This window comes from Camelina sativa, chromosome 14 (genome assembly GCF_030686135.1).
Source record: "Camelina sativa cultivar CO46 ecotype springtype chromosome 14, ASM3068613v1".
NCBI classification, from domain to species: Eukaryota; Viridiplantae; Streptophyta; class Magnoliopsida; order Brassicales; family Brassicaceae; genus Camelina; species Camelina sativa.
Window position 1 is genome coordinate 15,924,403 of NC_141893.1, and position 22,636 is coordinate 15,947,038.

Here is a 22,636-nt window from a genome sequence, read left to right on the forward strand (position 1 = left end):
AAAATAAGCATTGGCTGTAAAATAACATTCTATATATATCAAGTTAAACGGATTTTTAAAAAATGTCGATAAGTTAGTTTGTGACAAACTTATATACCAAATTTTCATAAATAAACCTTGGCTAGGATGCAATGATGTTATTAATTTTTATTTTATTTTTGAAGTTTTGTTATATAATTAACGAAATAAATTATAAACAGACTTTCACCTTCATGTAAAAATTTAAAATGACAAAACTGTATATACATGGAATCATGCTGACTCAACGCTATTTTCTAATTGACAAAAGAGAACAAAAATTTACCTTCTTAATGAAGTACTCAACGTTAAGTGTTCCACTCAGGTAATCAGATTTATGCACCTCCGTTAAAGGGACCGACCCATTTTTTTTTTATCACAATATAATTAAATACTCCATAATATTCAATTATAACACAAATTGTAAACCAATATAAACCAATCCCAGATAACCATTTAAACCAACAAATACCAAAACAACAACATGCACAACGGAAACATGAATCATAACCAACAACCTAACACATGTCTATCCAAGGTTCCAACATGAACAATATAACCAACAACACACAAACGAGACCCTAGATCATCCCCCTTCTCATTGCCATTATTCCACGCTACACATTCATTATCTGCACCACAAACACAATGAGATGTGTGAGTATTACCAGAAATACCCAGTGAGACGATCTTTCCATCTACGAGCTATACACACAAGCAAATCAAGAGTGCAACCACAAATAAAACATAGCAAACCAGCCATTGAACAGAGCATCCAATAACACTTTCATCACACCTACACATCATCACACAAAATAAGTCATACAACCCAATCACTCATATAAACACCTTAACAAACTGATTATAACAACAAATACAACCAGTTGAGACTCTCCTAATATCTGAAACAGCGCAGCAACGCCCTACAACAAGCCACACAACCAAAAACGACTTTATAGCAAAACTGGACAGAAACATCATAAAAGAACAGTCTAAAAAACGAAACCGTAAAATAAAAATCAACTGTTAACTATAAAATCCCTCCGGTGAAAAGTTATCCCTAGACGTCACAAAGCTTCCCACAAAATTTCATACCGATCAGAAACCCGTCGAAACCACGATCTCAGTTACAATGCTCGATGGTCCCAACTCGCGTATGAGAAAACGTGTCTCACGAAACTGCCAATAGCTCATTGAATTTACATCCAAATTCACTTCTGTAAAAAGGAGAAAGACTATGAAAGGCTTGGGAATAACTCTACCAAATTTCGTTAGATTTGATATGTCGAAACCGTTTCCTCCCAAAGCCTAACATTATGCTCCTTTGCCTAACAAACCAAAATCTAACCTCCCCTTCCTCACACCTTTTCTCCACAAACAAGTTCTATTTTTTTCTCTCTGCAAGAACGACCACAACCCCAAAAGAGAGTAGAGAAGCGTGAGTTATAGAGAAATTTAGAGTTTCTTGGTTTAATTAAATTAAACCAGAATTTATCTAAACCGATACTAAACTGATTCCACCAAATTTCTGATATAAACTCCAATATTTCATTATTTTTTAGGACACGGACGTTACATCCGTTCTCCACAACGCAGCTGTACCAATATTCACACCTTCATCTTCCTTCTCTTATGCATACAAAGACTTTGACTTAACACAAACGCTATTTTTTTTCTTCCAAAACTATTTATTTTCAACTCCTAAAAAATAACTACCATGTAAAACCAAAAAGGCATCAATTGTGAGTTGTCTTTAGAAACCAAAAATCCATCTAAATTACGGTGAGTTGTCTATTATGATTTCAATTTATAATATAGTGCAATTTACTTTGCTTTTTTTTTGGAATGAATGTAAAATATATTAGGGATAAACCTTGTTTACATCTACGACATCCTAATGCAAATAAGTACAAAAGACCTAATTTGACAAACTAATGAAAACAAAAATAAGTATAGAAGACCTAAGCAAGAAGAAAACACAATACAACTTCCTAAGGACGTGAGCTGAATGTAACGCCCGTGTCCCGAAAAATATGAATATTAGATTTTTATATCAGAAATTTGGTGAAATCGGTTTAGTATCGATTTAAATAAATTCTAGTTTAATTAGATTAAACCAAGGAACCCTAAATTTCTCTATAACTCACACTTCTCTACTCTCTTTTGGGGTTGTGGTCGTTTTTGTAGAGAGGAAAAAGAGAACTTGTTTGTGGAGAAGAGGTGTTAAGGAAGGGGAGGTTAGATTTTAGTGTGTTAGGCAAAGGAGCAGAATCGTTAGGGTTTGAGAGAAAACGGTTTCGACATATCAAATCGTACTCAAAGGTAACGAAATTTGGTAGTGTTATTTCCAAGCCTTTCATCATGATTCTATTTTTTACAGAAGTGTATTTGGATTTAAACTCAATGAGTTATTGGCAGTTTCGTGGGGCGTTTCGTATCAGTCGCGGATTGAGACTAGCAGGTGTTTCGGGATCGATTGCAGTTTAACCTAAGATCTGATGGTGCTGAAATTTTGTGAGAAGCTTCATGACGTCTAGGACTAGCCTTTCACCAGAGATATTTGATAGTTAACGGTTACTTTGTATTTTAGGGTTTCGTCTTTGAGACTGTTATTTTATGATGTTTTTGTCCAGTTTTGCTATAAAGTCGTTTTTGGTTGTGTGGTTTGTTGTAGGGCGTTTTTGGGCTGTTCCAGACGTTAGGAGAGTCTCAACTTGTCATATTTATTATAATCAGGTCGAAAAGGTAAGTGCGTGACCATGAGCTTATCTAAGCGATTGGGTTGTATGACTTGTTTTGTGTGTTGATGTGTAGGTGTGGTGAAAGTGGTATTGGTTGTTCTGTTTAATGGTTGGTTGTTATATTTTATTTGTAGTTGTACTCTTGATTTGCTTGTGTGTATAGCTCGTAGATAGGAGGATCGCCTCACTTGGTATTTCTGGTAATACTCACGCATCTCATTGTGTTTGTGGTGCTGCTAGAGGCAAGGTATGACCGTGGGATCATGGCAATGAAGAGGAAGATGTTCTTGGGACTTATTTAATATGTTTTGGTTTATGCTAGGTTGCTAGAATTGAAATGTTGATGTTAGAATCATGGTTTGAGTTGCTAGTTTTGAGTCTATGATTTTGGTTAATTATTATTGGTATTTTCTGCTGCTTATTTGGTGATCTGAGTTTATGCATATTTAAATAAATATTTTTTTGGGTTATTTATTTATTATTTAATATTATTATTATTTATTATTAAAAAACAGATCAGGTCGTTTCACTGAACCAAAGTCTCAACCCATCCTCCATGAACGATTATTCTGGTTTCCTGAGAGAAGAAGTTTGATTTCTAACCGTCTGATCTTTTCATAGTGAATTGTGACTTGAAAGACGTGCCAAATTATGAATTGCAGTGAACTTGCAAACGATGAATCAATAAGCATAGAAAGGACACTGAAATCTTATTGAAATTTTTTTCATGTGCTCTACCAAAATATTGTAAAGTAAATAATCTAAAGAATCTATTCCAGTCATCAACTAAATATAATTTAGAAAAAACATTTTTAATTTGGCCAAAAAAATAGTATTTAAATACGAAATCAATACTTAAGAGTGTGAAACGACACATTAAGCAAAGCCAATACTTTTTTGGAATTGTGAATATTGACATGTTGGCAAAATTAGAGATGAGTTGTATTAATTGTTATAATTTTATTGGTTACACATTTTAACTGATGTGTCAACTTCTCCTTCAACTAAAAAGCTGATGTGTCAACACATGAGAGAAACTACTTCTTCTTTTATTGTAGGGAGATTTACTCAGATGTCATGCATTTTATGTAATATTACCAGAACCATACAAAACTTTTTTTCATTACTATCATATTTTGAGTATTTTTTTTATACCCAACGTGCCCTTCTTTTATATTACAGAAAAATGTAATTACAAAGAATGCCATTGCCACGTCAGAAATCACTAATATGTATTAAATAACTCAGCCGTAACGCGTTACAGCGGTAATGACGGCAGAGTTACAGTATGTTGCGGCTGATTTGAGTTATGAGAAAACGGCTGACTTACAATCATAACTCAGCCTGTAGTTACGGTTGACTTAACAAAATATGGCTGAGTTATGAGAAAATGGCTGAGTTACGAGCATAACTCAGCCGTAGTTACGGCTGAGTTATTACTCGATGGTTGAGTTGTCAAAAATTTGGCTGAGTTAATACTTCGACACAACTGAATTAACTTTCTCCGGCTGGCTGAGTTATGAACAACGACTGACTTATGAGATATTGTTACGGCTGAGTTATGGTTAAGTACTATAACTCAGCCGTCATATCAGAAAATTCGGCCATCTTACGGCTGACTTAGTAACAAAAGTTTAATTACTAGAATATCATTCAGTTACGGCTGACTTATTAAACGATACGGCTGATTTATTAAACGATACAGCTGAGTAACAGATTTTTAGTTGAGTTATAACATTAAGCGGCTGAGTTTAGCAACCGTTTTTTTTTATTTTTTAATTACTGTAATAGTATTCATGTTGCGGCTGACTTATAATTTTGTTTGATGGCTGATTTAATTAGGCTGATTTACATGTTCGTTTGGTGGCTGATTTGCCACTTCAGACGCATCAGCCATGTCATCATTCCATGTCATCATCTTCTGAGGGAAATACGAAGCGTCGTTTTTTCTACTTCCATCTTCTTCACCTGGTTCAAAAGTGAAGGATTTACATGTTATTTACCTTGTTCTTCACCTTGTTTTGCACTTCTTAATTTTCCTCATTCTTATTAATTTTCTTCGTTCTTTTTCATTTTCCTACATGGATCCAGTTCCGATAATTGTTGTTTCCGGTAATTGGATAAAGAAACACAAATATGTATTTAACACCGACGATAGAGGGTGTAGAGTTGTGCAGATATATGCGGAAACAACGCACGACAAGCTTTTGAAGCTACGTCTTTATGTGGAGTTTTTGGCAAAAGAGTATACCGAAATTAGTGGTAAGGACGGATCGAGAGGAAGGATGAAACGGCTAATAAGTCAGCCACGAAGCATTATAACTCAGCCGTCGTAATAAATCTACGAGACCTTTCGTTTTCCTTTAAATATTATAACTCAGTCGTGAAGTAATATAAATCAGATGTTCACTTTAAGTTTATTTCTTGTTATAAGTCAGCCACCAAGCTTTATAACTCAGCCGTCATATGAATCTAAGAGACGTTTCGTTTTTCCTTAAGAAGTATAACTGAGCCGTAAATTAATATAAATTAGCCGTTTACTTTAAGTTTATTTCTTGTTATAATTCAGCCACCAAGCATAATAACTCAGCCGTCATATGAATCTAAGAGAGCTTTCGTTTTCTCTTAAGTATTATAACTCAGCCATCAAGTAATAAAATTCAGCTGTTTACTTTTATTTCTTGTTATAAGTCAGCTACAAAGTATTATAACTCAGCTGTCATATAAATCTACGAGAGTTTTCTTTTTCTCTTAAGTATTATAATTCAGCCGTGAAGTAATATAAATCAGACGTTTACTTTCAGTTTATTTCTTGTTATAAGTCAGCCACTAAATATTATAACTCAGCCGTCATATGAATCTACGAAACCTTTCGTTTTCCCTTAAGTATAAATATCTGTGAAAATTTTAGAAAATGTATAATATATTAAAAATAAACCTACTTTTTCATAACATCTGAGTAATTTTTTTTTTGTAGTGATTTCTCTATTTATGAACGAAATTTTACTTTTCTTTATTTACCTGTCTAAAATTAAATTCTGGCTTTTATTTTAGAAAACAGGAGTCTAGACCATTTTTACGTAAATATTAAAAATATTGAGACAAAATTGAAAGTATTGAAAATATCTTTTCAACGATGCTTTAAAACCCTAAGAAAAACCTAAATTGAACAAACGACTCTCGTTCAGCCGTTTCAACAAACTCCTCTCTCTGTTCTTTCCCGTCAACAAAAAACAAAGAAATGGCTGGACAAAAGCAAGAGTTTCCCGTCTCCGGCGAACCCTTATCCGTCGAGAGTCCGATGATAAACAAGAAGAAGAAGAAGAGCAAGAAGAACAAACAAGCAAAGGAAGATGATTGTGAAGTCCAAGTGCCTCAAGAGGTCACGAATGGTGCAGAGAAGGAGTTGAGTAACAAAGAGAAGAAGAAGAAGCGTAAGAGAGAGGAGAAAGAGATTGAGAAGAACATCAAGAAGAAGGAAATCGCCGGAGATGTCCCTGAGAAGAAGCTGGAAGCAGCTGAAGATTCGAACAATGGAGAGAGTGAACAACAGAAGGTTGCTGTGTCTGGGAAAGGTGTGGAAGAAGCAAAGTACACAGCTTTGAAGACATTTGCTGAATCGAATTTGCCGGAGAATGTTTTAGATTGCTGTAAGACGTTCCAGAAGCCATCACCGATTCAGTCACATACTTGGCCGTTTTTGTTGGATGGTCGTGATCTTATAGGGATTGCAAAAACTGGGTCAGGTTAGTGTGAAAAGTTTTGAACTTTGGTTTGTAAAAATTGGAACTTTGAGTTTTTTTTGTTGTTGTCAAATTTAGGTAAGACATTGGCGTTTGGGATTCCTGCGATTATGCATATGTTGAATAAGAATAAGAAGATTGGTAAAGGATCAAAGAATGTTAATCCTACTTGTCTTGTTCTCTCGCCGACAAGAGAGTTAGCTGTTCAGGTATGTATATGAATTTGTTTGATCATTTTAGTTATAAGAGGTGAAAGGGAACGTGTGTTTAGTTTATGTGTTTGTTTTGGTTGATTTTTTGGCAGATTTCTGATGTTTTGAGTGAAGCTGGGAAACCTTGTGGTTTAGAATCGATTTGTGTGTATGGTGGAAGCTCTAAAAGGCCTCAAATTAATGCAATTCGATCTGGAGTTGTAAGATTTCTTATTATGTCCTCCTTTAATCAGGACATTGACTTATGCTTTTGGATCAGTCGAGTAATGTTTTTCTTGATTTTATCTGTTAGGATATTGTCATTGGTACGCCTGGTCGTTTGAGAGACTTGATTGAGTCTAATGAGCTTCGTCTCTCGGATGTTTCCTTCGTGGTAAGCAGCAGATCATCTTTTAATAATGTTATTTGACTCAGCCTCGTAGGATCATAGTCATTGCCATTATTAGATGGTAACAGAAGTTCCTACATGTCAGGTATTGGATGAAGCAGATCGAATGCTTGATATGGGTTTCGAGGAGCCTGTCCGGTTTATATTGAGCAAGACAAATAAAGGCAAGTGGTTGTCACATTTCACTTAGCATTCTTGTGAGAAACCAAATTTGGTTCCCGTTAATGAAATTCTTCTTCTTTCTGATCTGTCTTACAGTTCGTCAGATGGTTATGTTCAGTGCAACTTGGCCTTTGGATGTTCACAAATTGGCTCAGGAATTCATGGATCCAAACCCAGTCAAGGTATGTTTCCCTCCTCAATTTATCTGTCCTCACCTGCATCTTGCTCCATTTTCCCGACCATCATTCAAAATTTCGTTCAGGTAGTCATTGGTTCCGAAGACTTAGCTGCCAACCACGACGTTATGCAAATCATTGAGGTATGCTTTCTCGGATCATCCCTGGAGGAAGTAGTCTTTTGTCCTTTACTTGATATTCTTAACAACAGGTCTTTGGTTTGGTTACAAATGCAGGTCTTGGATGAACATGCTCGTGATCAGCGTCTCCTTGCTTTACTAGACAAATACCATAAATCTCAAAAGTAAATCTGCTACTCTATTATCCAACCCCTTCGCAGATCTTTCCTTCTTCACCATACTAACACCAAACATTTTGTTATTTACAGGAATAGGGTTTTGGTATTTGCATTATACAAGGTGGAAGCTGAACGTCTCGAACGTTTTCTTCAACAAAGGTTTGATATTTGAACCCAAACTAATTCCCTCAACAAAAAAGAAAAAGATCATTTATATTTTTGCTCATGAACTGCAATGAGTCTAACATTTACACAACTATTTAGAGGTTGGAAAGCTGTATCTATACACGGAAACAAAGCACAGACTGAACGCACCAGGTCTTTATCATTGTTCAAAGAAGGATCCTGCCCTTTGCTGGTATGTACTCTCATTAAAAATACCTTGGCTGCTTCTGAAACAGAGAATTGACACTGTTTTTATAAATTGCAGGTGGCTACTGATGTAGCAGCAAGAGGACTCGATATCCCCGATGTGGAAGTTGTGATAAACTACAGTTTCCCATTAACAACAGAGGATTATGTACACAGAATCGGGAGGACAGGAAGAGCGGGTAAAAAGGGCGTTGCACACACGTTCTTCACGCATTTGAACAAGGTAATTCTGAAAACACTCTTTTTTTTTTTAGATTCTTTAGGCTTTTTAGTTGAGAATGAGAGAGAGCATTCAAATATGATTGTATCTTTGTTACAGGGTCTTGCCGGAGAACTTGTGAATGTTCTCAGGGAAGCTGGACAAGTCGTGCCAGCTGATCTTTTGAAGTTTGGCACTCATGTAAAGAAAAAGGTTTGGTTTCTTCCATCACATTCTTGATCTCTCCTCACAAAATGCTTCTTCTTCATCAGCATATAGAGTGATTGATCTGTATGTTTTGTTTGATTGAAAAATTGCAGGAATCAAAATTGTATGGAGCTCATTTCAGAGAAATAGCAGCTGATGCCCCAAAAGCTAAGAAGATCACATTCGATAATTCTGATGACGAAGACTAAGTTCAATTTATTTATGATTATCAAAACCTGCCTATGATTTTCGTTCATGTGTGGGTTTGACCCGTATAACATATAAATTTGTCCCAACATTTTCATTATATTTGTATGCGTTATTAGTTATATTCGTTTTCCTTTGACAAATCGAAAAGTCATATTTTTCCTAGAAACATTAAATGGATCATTCGCTTAAAAATCTTCTTGATTATAAATTTATATACTAAGCTTTTGCAATAGTTTAAACTGGTTTTGTTTAAGATCTTACGGTCTTACCACGAAAGAGTTTTTATGCATGTTCTAGTTCACATAATATCATAATTTGTTCGAAGTTTGAGGAACTGTATCGTCTCCACATGCATGAATAACCAAAAGATATATTGAAAAAGCATCTTCTTAGGATCAGTTAAACACCATCATCTTCCCGAGTGATATATTTACAAAACTTTAGTTGCATTAATTTAATATAAGTATGGTTTATCTATTATAAGATTTAGATGAACCATCGGGTAATGGTAACGAAGTCATTTGACTTTGGTTGGTTTTAAATCACGCTTTCAAGACCGGTTTTCAAATTCAGTAAGGTTATCGATTGGATAGTTAGTTTATAGTTTTGTGTAGTTTCTTAAAGAGGTAAAGCTAGTATTCAAACTTCGCGGGGATGTATAGAACGATCATCAGAAAAAATATGCATCCATGCCTGCACATTGATTTTTGATAATTAAAAAGACCCTGAAAACGTGAAGCAACAAGCTGGAAATATGAGCTGAACTCAAAACTGAATACAGTACTAATAAACTTTAGAGCTAGGCAACTAGCCAAAGTAAAATCTCCAACTATTATTACAAAGTTCTAATTTCAATTTTTTATGTGTTTCTTTCACTCAAATTCGCGTCTCTTGTCGAAATTGTCTAAAACTTTGTAAGCAAAACAATTTTCTTATTTGCTTTTCTAGTGGTATATACCAATAGACAAGCAAAATGAGTCTTTATATTGTTATAAAACATAACACAAATATATATAATATTATTATATTACATATGTAATATGTGTGTGAAAGGAGAGAGAGAAGAGGTAAGTGAAAGAATTCATCTTCCTTATTCTTCATGTCTTCATCGACTATATATATATAGTACAATAACTTGGTGACTAAGCTAAAGTACATATATACAATATATATATAAAAGTAACTTGGGGACTAAGATAAAATATTGATAATATTAAAGTTATTTAGAGTAGAAGTAATGTGATGGATAATCACAAGTGTTATTATCCAGTTTATAACACTCCCTCTTGAGTATCCATCATCACTAATGTATTGTATACTGTCTCGTTAAAAAACTTCAATATGGAAAAATCATATAGGATAAAATCCATGATAAGGGAAAAAGAGTACAGTGACATAATCTCTCCTTAGAGCAGACGAGTCTTGTTTTCTTCATAGATTTCGTAGATGACTTACATTTTTCATTCTTTGCTTCGAAAAAATGAGCAGACTTTTCTTCATATCTACCGTAGATGATCCATATCGATCATTCTCTTCATTCTTCTGAAGGGATAGACCTTCACCATTGACGTTCTTCTTTGAGACCAATATTTTGTGTGCTATTTGCTGCCTCGTTAAAAACTTTGTTATGGAAAAACTCAGTGGGATAAAAACCATGATAAGGGAAAAAGAGTGCAGCCACGCGAATCATCATATTCTCCCCCTGGAAGTATCATCTTCAAAAGATGGATTTTGATCTCTGAAGATGCATTATGAATGAGGTAGTCGAAAGCATCTTTGTAAGTAACTTTGCTACATTGTTACTTGAGTTGATGGACTGGCTATCAACTTCTTTATTCTTTTCGAATTCTTGAGTGTAAGAGAGGAATATGTCTTGTTTTGTCGCTCTTGGTGTAGCTTCATTTGATTTGGGCGACATATGCAACATGGTCTTCAAACAGAGATGTTGCCTTTCGGTTGCTTCTTGCTAATGGATCTCAACAAGCATTAACTAGTTGATGCTGACCGAACCCTCAGTTCAAAGTTCTTCGCCAACATGTTACGAGGTTCTTCGGCAACATGTTACGAGGCTCCAGTCTTAGTCAGGTAACTATTGGTTGACGTTCGAGCATCATCTGAGCCATTATGGATTCTCTATATGGCATATGAAGTGCAGTTATTTTAGGATGACTTGAGTAAGCGACGACCAAAGTTTGTCACTAAAACGTCACGAAGTCGTTGTTTTGCTATATATCTTTATATAGATCCGATAAAAATCTTCCATCTGCAAAAACAACTAGACCAAACTCGGGGTTTCTAAACAATAATAAGCCCAAGTCAATCATACATTTACAATAGAAGATACGTTCTAACTCATCTCAAAATCTACTAGTAGAGAATGAGTTATATGCTGCAGGAGATTAGTAGCAAATAATATGCACAATTCATATGATATATAAATGCTCGTCAACATTTATATATGATCGTATATGACTATATATATATATATTTATTTGACTTCCTTTAGAAGTGATTAGTATAACATCTATTTCGATAGATATTTAGTTTGGAATATCTAGAGACATATTTGTCTTTCCAAGATATTTTATTCCAAATAACTCTTCAAGAGTTTTAATGATGTTTAAAATCATCACTATTATGAGTTTTCAAAAACATAATTATGATATCATATATTTTTCGGGATAAGCTCTTCAAGCATTCCATGAGATGTATTTCAAGTCATCATATAAAATCAATTTTGATTGATATAGGGTACTTTAACAAAACATGGCGCGACACACCATTTTGTTATATATCATTATACCCTTTTGATGCTTGGACCACTAGTCCAAAAATTACTCGTCTATTATACGAGTTTATATAGCCTTGACTACCTCTTTTATTGGCCAGTATATATATCTCTATATGCTCACAGAGCGGAGATTTATGATTCTCATTAATCACATTGCGCGATATAATATTTTTCTTGTCGATTATGTCTTTGGTTCCATATTTCCCGTAATGATATGGTTAATCGAGATCTTTTTAATCATTATATAAATGATTTTATTTAGGTACCTGATTTCGTTATTAATCATATCAATCGGTTTCTCTACTTCTCTTGAGAAGTATCTTGCTCCTCTTTAGGAGTCTATGTGCTCCTCTCTGGGAGTCTATTAGCTCTTCTTAAAGAGTCTATCTACTCCTCCTTATGAGTTTATTTGCTCCTATTTTGAGAGTATAATCCTCTTTTTAATTTGCTCCTTTTTCTTTTCGAGGTTTATATTAATCTTAGGAACCAAAGTAGTCTATCACGTTTCTTATGTGTCATAGACTTAGTATGTCATCCGTTAGAGACATTTTTATTTGAGCATTTTTAGCTAGGATGTGAGATTTCTTAGAACTACAAGTTCATATTCATTTATGTGAGGATCAATAATTATATGAAATCTCATCCACCAACTTTTTGCATTTGATATGCAATATATATTTTGAATAGTGATCTGTTGAACTTTTGAACATTCAAGTTCATATCCATTATATTCATTTGTTCAAAGATTCAAACTATTCAATGATTCTTCCATAATGATGGGGAACTTTTATCATCCAACTTGATGATATGCAAATCTTGCAATGCACATCTCTCATAAGATGGCTTTTTATTATTGGCGCGGAGACTCATCTCACGCATCTATATATTTCATCCTCTTTAGATGATATTTTTATGCGGTGTGGATGAGCATTTAAAATAGGTATCCGCACCCATATAAGATTTGAAATAAGATATATTTGATCTCCAATCATGAATATATAACATGGGAGAAATATCAAACTGTTGGCCTCATATATAATATTTATTACATACAAAACTGCATGTTTCATGTAAAAAAAAAGAGATTAAATCACCATGAATCGTTTTGCAATATCTTGAAGTTGCACTATGAGCGATTTATTATAGCTCATTTCAAGAGTGAACATCATGGATGTTCCATTTTATCACATGCGACATATATATGTGATAAACTATAGGATATGACTTCACCATAGTTATATCGCTATGGGGTGTCAAATTCACCAAAGTTTATCGACTTATTCCCGATGTGGAATTTCTATAATTCTCCCCCTCGAGATGATAACTCTTGGAGTTCATTCATCTCGTACTGAATCCCACTTTAGGATCAACAACATACCGATTTCGGTTATGTCTATCATCTTAGATCCTTATAAGATGTGAGATTAGTATTACCCCCTCTCAAGATGATGACTTTTATGTCCATTCACCTTTGATCAAATCTTATCTTAAGAGTGACTTTATTTGGGGTTTAATTTGGGGATTTATGAAAGAAATCAAATCATCATATATCTTATTATATAAACCTTGGTTTTTAAAGTTAGTAACTCACCGGATCGTGACACGTGTTAGTTTTAACGATTAGATATCAAAGTTAAAAACTCACCAGATCGTGACACATGTCAATTTTAACGATTAAATATCAAAGTTAGTAACTCATGTGATCGTGACACATGTCAATTTTAACGATCAGAAATCACAATTTTCAAAGTTTCGTAAAACAAAGCATAAGATAATTGTAATCTTATTATATTAAAAAAAATAACTAAGATAAATATACTATGTTCCATGATTCCATCCATATCAAAGTTTCAATGTTATAAAGATTCTCAACTATTACATGGTAAAATAAATATACTATGTGCCATCCATATTTGGTCGTATAATTATACTATATAACCTCACATTAAATTTTGTGTCTTTATTTACACAAAAAAACAAATAAATAAATTTTATGTCTCTATCGTTAGCCAATTTCGGACACTGAGTACTGCAACAAGATTTGTGAAGGCACATGCGAAAAAACGAAGATAATGAAAAACCGATTGGCAGTCTCAGGAAAAAAGCTTGAACTGAAATTTGAACTTATATTTTTTATTATATTAAAAATTTTATTATATAAAGTTGGGTTTTCAAATTAGCCATTAACATAATCATGACACGTGTCAAGTACACTGATGAGATGTTGACATGTATGAAAAAAATATTATTTTTCAAAACAGCTTATTAAGAAAATAATATTAAATCTAAATAAAATTTACATATTTATATCTAAAAAAAATTCCTAAATCAAAAAGGAAAATTAACAAAACTAATCTATTTTTCATTATAGGTTACTTATATTATACGTGTTTTCTCAATAAGATTTTGACATGTATAAACAAAAAATTAATTCACTAAGCATGTATAGTATTATTAATAAATCAATAGTGAATAACAAATTTAAAAAGAATAACATATTATTTTTTTTGAAACATAATAGGACAGCTAATTAAGAAAATAACATTATATCTACATAACATCACATGTTTATATCGAAAGCTTTGATCTTTGATTTTTTTTTCTGATATAATTTTGTCGATCTATTGCGTGGGTCTTTGATTCGTGCGGGTTTTTCAATGGAAGCTATCAGATGCAATGAAATGAAATCGAAGTATATAATGCCCTCTAATTTAATCGAGGATGGAGACACTGATGGGGGTTCAAAAAGTGATTCTACAGTTAGTAGCATTATAAGTTTGGAAGATAAGTCGGTGGTTGATGTTTCTGGTCAAAATTTAGAGTTGTCTTTTCTGAATAATGTTGATGATTATGGTACTGAAACAATAGCTTGATCGATAAATTGAGAAGCGGTTTCAAATTGGAGAAGTTGGAATCGTATACCATTTTAAAATTGGTTTCAAACTGGATTTATGTGTTTTTTTATCGGATTAGGTTCGTAAACCATTTAAACCACATATATGGAAAAATATATGAGAACTTTTGATTTGGGTAAAAATAAGTTGAGAAGTTATGATTCGAGAATATTTGAGACAAGGTCATAGCTTTAAGTTGTTTTGGTACAATTGGATACTTCTGAAGAGTAAATAGGTCGTTGATCCTTAACGTGATTGTGACATATGTCATGTTTTGGATTGTATTTAAAGTTTCTATTTTGTATCTCTGAATTATGTAAGACTTATATATATCATCATGATTATAATTTTCAAATTTTTATTTTTATTATATTATATTAACTTTCTTTCGATTTCTCAACTTTGATTGGGTTATTCATAAAATCATTGTAATCGAGTAGATTATTTTCACCAGTTATTCATCCAAAATATATTTGGAGTAAAAAAACTTCATGGTTAAAGAAATTATGTCACAAAACAATTTTAGTAATTATAAGATTTATAATTATGTAAAAATGAAAGTAAATCAAAATAAAATTTGTTTAATTTGTTTAGAAGACATTTTATAGGTTGTGATAAAGAGCATACTTTAATAATAAAATAATTTTGCGTGTAAGAACATATTTTTAATGGTAAAACATAGAGTAAAATTATATATGGTTAATTATTAGATGTTGCTTTGATGAATTTGTTGCATGTAAAATATTTTGTGAATAAGTTGTGAAATGTTTTTGAAATTTGACAATAATAATATTTGTTATGATGAGTATTTGCCAAAAGTTTTAGTGGGATTTAATTTAGCTTTAGATTATTTTAATAATTGTTATAATATATTAAAAATATATAAATATAAATAAACGTATGAAGGTAAATACAAATATTCTCTAACTTAAATTATTTATATATTTACTTTAGGAAATAAAATTTCTTTATATATTTTCAAAAAATTGTTTAAGGTTTAGGATTTATTTTTTTAACAATTTTTTAAACCCGCACATCGTGCGGGCCATTATCTAGTATATATATAATGAGCTAGTTAATCCAAAAGGATGGTGAATTGACCAACACTATATGATTCCGGAAGCATAGCCTACTACAGAATTACGGATGAGGTATACAACCATCGACTCCATAAATAATAAACTAATATAAATTCAACATAAATTAGATATTACCTGAAATATGAATAAAGTGTTGTGCTTACAACTTCATGGAATATGAACGGGAACATGCAATACTTTTAAAAGAACTGTTGTTCCTTTAAACAAATTCTCAATGATTTTTAATATCATTGATTGATCGGGATGGCTTGACCGGTAACATTATGCTTGAAGCATTACGGAAATTCATATTTGCTATCATTTTGCCATCTTTTTTTTCTTGTATGATGTAATCATACATGCGTGTCTCCAATATGGTCAAAAATTGTGATACCAATTTTCTTGTGATGCTCATCTAGACGTTCCAATTACTTTTGCACTGTATAAAATATATGTACACGTGCTTTATATATTCTCATCAAAGAAATATATTTTTGATTATAAAGATATTTTATTATCTTTAAATCTTATATAACACATATAGTTATTCTTTACGAATAAATAAAATTAAATAAACAAACATATAAATTCAGAAAATAAAATAAGAGCTATAGACATATATATATAATAATTTAATAGAAATAACTTTTCTTTGATCGTAGAGTAGGCAGAGCCTATCATATATAACGATCAATCCGGAAAAGGCAAAGCTTTTCATTGATCATGAATGAGGCAGAACCTCTATATGTATAACGATCAATCCGGAAATGACATAGCCTTATATTTTATCGTATAGAAAGCAAAGCCAATCTTTCAGGAAAGGACATAGCCTTTTGTTAGATCGTAAAGGAGGGGCGAAGCCTACCATATCAAATGATCAATCCAAATTTTATATAGCTTTATATATGATCGTAAAGGAGGCAATACCTACTATATATGACGATCTATCTATCCAGAAAAGACATAGCTTTTATATTTGATCATATAGGAGGCAAGGCCTACCATTTTTAACGATCTTTCCGGAAAAGATATAGTCTTTTGTTAGATCTGGAAGGAGGCAAAGCCTACCATATAAAACCATCCATCGAAAACTTATATAGCTTTATGTATGATCGTAAAGGAGGCAAAACCTACCATATATAATGATCTATCTATCCGGAAAAGACATAGCTTTTATTTGATCGTGAAGGAGGCAGAGCCTACCATATATCTAACGATCTATCCGAATATGATTTAGCTATAAATTTGATTGTAAAGGAGGCAACGCCTACATCTTATGACGATCAATCCGGAAAAAGGCATAATTTCACGATGTCTATAATATTTATGTTCTATAAATATAAATAGAAACAATATAAATTTACTTACCTCGTAAAAACTTCAACGATAAAGACATCGTGCTGATAACGTGTTATAAAACATAACGCAAATATATATAATATTATTATATTACATATGTAATATGTGTGTGAAACGAGAGAGAAGAGGTAAGTGAAAGAATTCATCTTCCTTATTCTTCTTGTCTTCATCGACTATATATATATATATATATATAGCTAAAGTACATATATACAATCTTATTATATAAAGTTGGGTTTTGAAACATTAACAAGATTTTGACATGTGTCAAAGTATCAATATTAGATTTTGACATGTGTAAAAGTTAATATTTAATAGCAGAAATTTGATTACAACAAAAATAAAATATTTTGTTTTCTTGTAGTATTTTTAAATTGTTTTATTTAATTTCTATTTTCATCTTTGAATTATTTGGGATTCATATATTACTGTGCTTATAATTTTCTACTGTTTCTTTAATTATGTCAAATTAATTTTCTTCTAATTTCTCAACCTTGATTGGTGGGTCATAAACCCTTCTTTTTTTGCAAACATAATTGTTACTATTATTCATTCAATCCTAAAGGGAGATGACGAGTAGAAGCTCATCAACTTAATGGGATAGATAAAATAGGCTAATCAAACACAAGCTTACAACAAACATAGATAGATAGATTAGAAAAACACAAATCGTTGTTGATAGATCTATAAGAGCTCAAAGGTTGTAATACCCTGGTTTGCGGAAAGCCTCTCAGACGTAACAAACCGGCCATCGAATATGGGTGGATCCACGAGCTGGGAACAGATGTAGGGCTCACTTACGAAGGTGGACCCATGGACTGAGAGTGGACGTGGGCTCACTAATAAAAGTGGCGGTTGAGGCGTTACAGAGACAGAGACTACATCACGGTGTGTCAAAGACACTTCCATGAATATATTGGAAAATTTAACATTAGTTACTATCAAAATATTTTGTGACTTTAGAAAAAAGTTTTAATTTTCATTGGTTGTTGGAGCAAGCCATTTTGAGATACCAAAAAGACGTGAACATGTTCTCTCCATACAAGAGGAGAGCAGAGCCAAGGTTCTCTCTATGGTGGAGAAGGTTGGACACAAGGTTATCTCTCCAAGAAATGAAGGTGGAGGAGATTGGACGCAAGGTTCTTTCCATAAGGGATGAGGACAGAGACAAGGTTTTCTCCATGGTGATCATACGTTATTGTGATGATACATTATTGATTAATATATTATTTAATATATTTTATATTCAAAAGATTGTTTGAGCCAATAATTTTAGTAATTAAAAAACTATGCAGAAGTGAAAGTAAATAGTTGGCTTAATATGTTCATATAGACATTTTCTAAGTGGTGATAAAGAATATATTTGTAACATAAAGTATATTTAGGTGTAAAAAATATACTTTTAATAGTAACATACATAAAAGATTTGTAAATGGATATAAATCAATGTATTATAGCAAAAATAAAATTTATAAATAACGTACAACAAATTTTAATATATTTTTGTTAACTTTAATTTAATTTATAAAAACTTTCAACCCATATATTGGACGGGTCCTTATCTAGTATATATACAGCCCTCGATTCAAAGGCATGGCGAGAGGGGCGAAGAACTAGGGGACCACAAAATTTTGGAGTCCAAAATTTATTTTTCCTTAAGAATTATGATCGATTTAAAAAAAAAAAAACCATAAGAAAAAAAAAATTTCTTTGTTCCACAGTCCATAAAAGACCCGTTAATGGTTAAAATTATTTTATTTTTCATTTTTTTCATCTAAAGGGGTCCATAATTGATGAATCATAGACCCTTTTTATAAAAAAGACCCATTTTTTGTGTTTCGCCGAGGGCTTTCGAAAAGTTTGAGACGGGACTGTATATATATAAAAGTAACTTGGGGACTAAGATAAAATATAGATAATATTAAAGTTACTTTAGAGTAGAAGTAGTGTGATGGATAATCACAAGTGTTATTATCCAGTTTATAACATTTTTTTTTTTTTTTTTAATTTTCAATTTACAATGGAGTATCAACTCCTAACACACTTGGAAGCACAAAGCAGAAAAAACAAAAGGGTTTTGCACTCAGAGATAATAACATAAAGCCACACTGTATCATTTGCAAAAAAGGAAAAAGGAGACTTAGTCATATGACTTAATCAGTCTTGCTGGTACTTTGAGTTGCGCCATCAATCTTCTGCGAGTTGGCCTTTCATCTCCTCTGATGCTTCTTCACCTTTAGTACCCTCACCTCGAGGCTCAAATCCTTCAAGTGTAAGACCTCCTCCTTCTTTTATTGTTGCATTAATAGAACAATAATATTTTATAGATCCATCAGATTGAGAAATCCCTAAGAAATCATCCTTACAATGTATCTTGATATAATTTACATATATATTTATATGAATATCTATTTTATCCCAATATGTACTAATTCTAGAATCTGCAACACCAGAATGCTTGCCAAGATTATCATTAAGATAAAGAATTTGAGCCGGATTGGTTTACTTCAGCCGATATCCGTTGAAATCTTCTGGATCATATATGTTAATCTCAGAATATTCATCAGTAGTACTGATATACTCATTAATAACGTTAGTCTCTGAATCAGCAAGAGAATACCCCTTACCACCACCATCACGCGTCATGTATATTTGTACACGCTTCCTAGAACCATTATGAGCTTGAAAATTGGATAGTCTTTGAAAAATAAATTGAATATAGCTCTTATTGGGAATCCAATTGGATAGTCTTTGAAAAATATACAATAAAATTGTCGCTGATTTGACAATAGAGGCGTCTCTGATTTTATACGACCAATGATTGTTTAACCAGCGACAGAAACGTGATAAATAGATGCCACAGGAACGTGACGCTTATCATCGCACAATAATAAGTTCGTGTAATTTACTATCGCTGATGGTGTTTCTGGCAACAACTAAAAGAAGACAGTTTTGAATAGGACTTTGTGCAAGGCTCGTATTAATATTTATAAACTGGGTCATTCTTAATACTAGTTTTTTTTTTCATTGACCGAGTAATAAAAATAATTTGTAATCATTCTAATTAATTCTAATTTAAAATACTTTGCAAGTTTGGTCATTCTTAATAAAAGTAATTTGTGAGCTGGATCTTTCTGTATGATATATTTTTGTAAGTTGGATCATTCTTAACAAACATAATTTATATGTTGACTCTAATAGCGGGAAAGACAATGCCGTCTTGCTTAGAAGTCATGTTGGGCAGGAGGTAGATTGCACCAATTTACAATATCATTGACATTTTTTTTATTTTTTTTATCATTGACATACACCAGTTGCTCCCATTTTTTGCTTATGTGTGAGAAAAGTGGAGACTGGAGAGTAGCGTTGGCGAATGTGTTTCCATCTAAGATTCTTGAAAAACAATAGGAATTAGTGTTAGTGTATATATGGATGAATTAATTGCCCAATCCAACTTGATATGTTGTCGGAGTTTGGTGCACTCTCCCCGCTAGTAAATTGGTTCAGGAGCCAGATTGGAAAGATTCGAGTCACTCGGGTACTGCTGCATACTCTTACCATATTAAACCAGTGAAGACGGTTTTTTCCAAGACAAAGAGCTATAGTAGGAGGGTTGATCTTGTTCGATCTTATCTATTTATGAGACGTGCAAAAGATAAAATTAGCATGAACAAAAAAATTAAACTAAAAAAGAAAAACTCAATCCCAACTTTGTGTAAAACACACAATTTAAATTTTCTATCGATTTTTTTGGAAAATTATCCAAAATGTACGATTGAAAAACACAACTTTTGGTGGCATTTATTCGAGATAGATTCATCATTCCAAAAATTATTTGTTAAATCAATAATGAGAGAAATTTCTTGATTTTTAAAAGAATGAATGCTAGAAAATAATTTAGAAAAATGAATAAACGGTTGAGATTGAAATTTTAATTGATTTTGTGTTATGGCAAAAAAATGAAAACAGTTCAAACAAACAAATATATATAGATTTCAAAAGATATGAATATTCTAATCAACACAACTTTACAGTGAACAGTTGTAACTTTTCTTAAATAACCGTTTTAATGATCCATCAAGACTTTTCAGAAAATATCCAAAAGGTATGATTGAAAAAACACAACGGTTGCTCGCATTTATTCGGTTTATTATTATTATTATTATTATTATTATTATTATTATTATTATGATTATGATTATGATTATGATTATGATTATGATTATGATTATGATTATGATTATGATTATGATTATGATTATGATTATGATTATGATTATGATTATGATTATGATTATGATTATGATTATGATTATGATTATGATTATGATTATGATTATGATTATGATTATGATTATGATTATGATTATGATTATGATTATGATTATGATTATGATTATGATTATGATTATTATTATGATTATTATGATTATTATTATTATTATCATTATTATTATTATTATTATTATTACTATTATTATTATTATTTTGTCTCTTTTTGCAAATAAGAAAGTGGATTTATGTTCTTATATTTAAGGACAAACCCACATTAACTTCTTCTTCTTTTTTGTTTTTTTTTCTGGGCTTTGTGCTTTCCAAGTTTGCAGGAGTTGAGACTCCATTATCAATATAAATAAAAAATAAAAGCAGGTTATGTTTGCTTATTAAAAGAATTGTTTTTGTGTTTTATTACTAGTAGAAATAATAAGATATTAGTTTTGCCAGCCAAATTTTAATTTTTTTTTTGACAAAAAGATAAAAGAAAATTAATTCAAGAAATAAATAAAAATTTATTAACGAACTTTGAGGAAAATACTTGGATATTTTGCTCTCTTTTTCTTTTCAATATGAAACTTTTTGTGCGAGGATTCAAAATATTTGAAGTTGATTTGTGAATGGATCAACAGAGTTTGAAGATTACTTCGACCAAGTTTTTACTAGCTGGATTAAAGAATAAAGAATAGTACTGTTCCAACCAACCGAATCACTCTTGAGTTTACCGGTTTTGGTATATTAATTACTAACAGTGATAAAAACAAAATAAATACAATACAAAAACAGACCGAATTACGTAACTCACTTGTGGTGACCAAATTAGAGAAAGAGGTGAAGAGACAAACTACAATCTCTGAACATATTCCGAAACTACAAATATAAATGCTACTAGTAGCATTTTATTCATTTTGCATAATTCATAATTGCATCATAAGATAAATTCAGTTTTTTTTTTGTTTTAAAACTTTTTGGAGTTAAATATCAATATTTTATGGATATATTAAAAGATTCAAAATCGAATTTAAGAACATTACTAATGTTAGAAGTTTAAAACTCAGAGTGAAAACAAAATTTCATATATACTTTTCTAGTGATATATACACAAGAAAAAGACTTCCTATAGGCAAACAAAAAGCGTCTTTATTCAGTGTTTTATTTTCAATTTACAACGGAGTCTCAACTCCTAACACATTTGGAAGCGCAAAGCAGAAAAGGAGACGTGGGTTTTGCCCTCAGAGATAGGAACATAAAGCCACTGTATTATTTGCAAAAAGAAAACAGAAATAAAAGGGAAAAGGAGACTTAAGTCATAAGTACTTTGAGGTACGCCATCTTCATCTGCTAGTTAGCCTTTCATCTCCGCTGATGGTACTTCATCTTCACCTAGAGGCTCAAATCCTTTAAGTGTAAGACCTCCTCCTTCTTTTCCTTTTACATTAATTTGATTATAATATTTTATAGATCTATCAGATTGAAATATCCCTAAAGTAGAATAATCAGCCCTTATATCGA

The 22,636-nt window shown here is 32.0% G+C and overlaps 1 protein-coding gene and 1 long non-coding RNA gene across 3 annotated transcripts; both read left to right on the forward strand.

Annotated features, from left to right (window-relative positions):
- Nucleotides 1-5,883: 5,883 nt before the first annotated feature.
- On the forward strand, nt 5,884-8,918 carry LOC104741798 (DEAD-box ATP-dependent RNA helicase 5). Of its 2 annotated transcripts, XM_010462721.3 has the most exons (13): nt 5,884-6,505; nt 6,581-6,711; nt 6,807-6,914; nt 7,007-7,087; nt 7,188-7,266; nt 7,361-7,446; nt 7,527-7,583; nt 7,677-7,744; nt 7,829-7,897; nt 8,003-8,096; nt 8,169-8,333; nt 8,430-8,522; nt 8,630-8,918. In XM_010462721.3, the coding sequence occupies exons 1-13, from the start codon at nt 6,001-6,003 to the stop codon at nt 8,723-8,725; spliced, it is 1,632 nt and encodes a 543-aa protein (XP_010461023.1). In that variant the 5' UTR covers nt 5,884-6,000; the 3' UTR covers nt 8,726-8,918. The 2 variants fall into 2 exon arrangements, with proteins under 2 accessions (XP_010461023.1, XP_087341431.1); XM_087485305.1 differs by having other exon boundaries at nt 5,916-6,505; nt 7,527-7,744.
- A 9,944-nt stretch (nt 8,919-18,862) lies between these two features.
- LOC147928282 (uncharacterized) lies at nt 18,863-20,044 on the forward strand. The gene is made up of 2 exons (XR_015579303.1): nt 18,863-19,121; nt 19,683-20,044. It is a non-coding gene; the product is annotated as an uncharacterized LOC147928282 (long non-coding RNA).
- The last annotated feature ends 2,592 nt before the right edge of the window (nt 20,045-22,636 follow it).

What these genes read in the sequence shown, in the direction of transcription:
- LOC104741798 (XM_087485305.1), top strand. Translation starts at nt 6,001, where the DNA reads ATGGCTGGACAAAAGCAAGAGTTTCCCGTCTCCGGCGAACCCTTATCC. An exon ending in TGGATCCAAACCCAGTCAAG is followed by an intron (nt 7,447 to 7,526) that starts GTATGTTTCCCT and finishes AATTTCGTTCAG; the next exon opens with GTAGTCATTGGTTCCGAAGA. An exon ending in GCACTCATGTAAAGAAAAAG is followed by an intron (nt 8,523 to 8,629) that starts GTTTGGTTTCTT and finishes GAAAAATTGCAG; the next exon opens with GAATCAAAATTGTATGGAGC.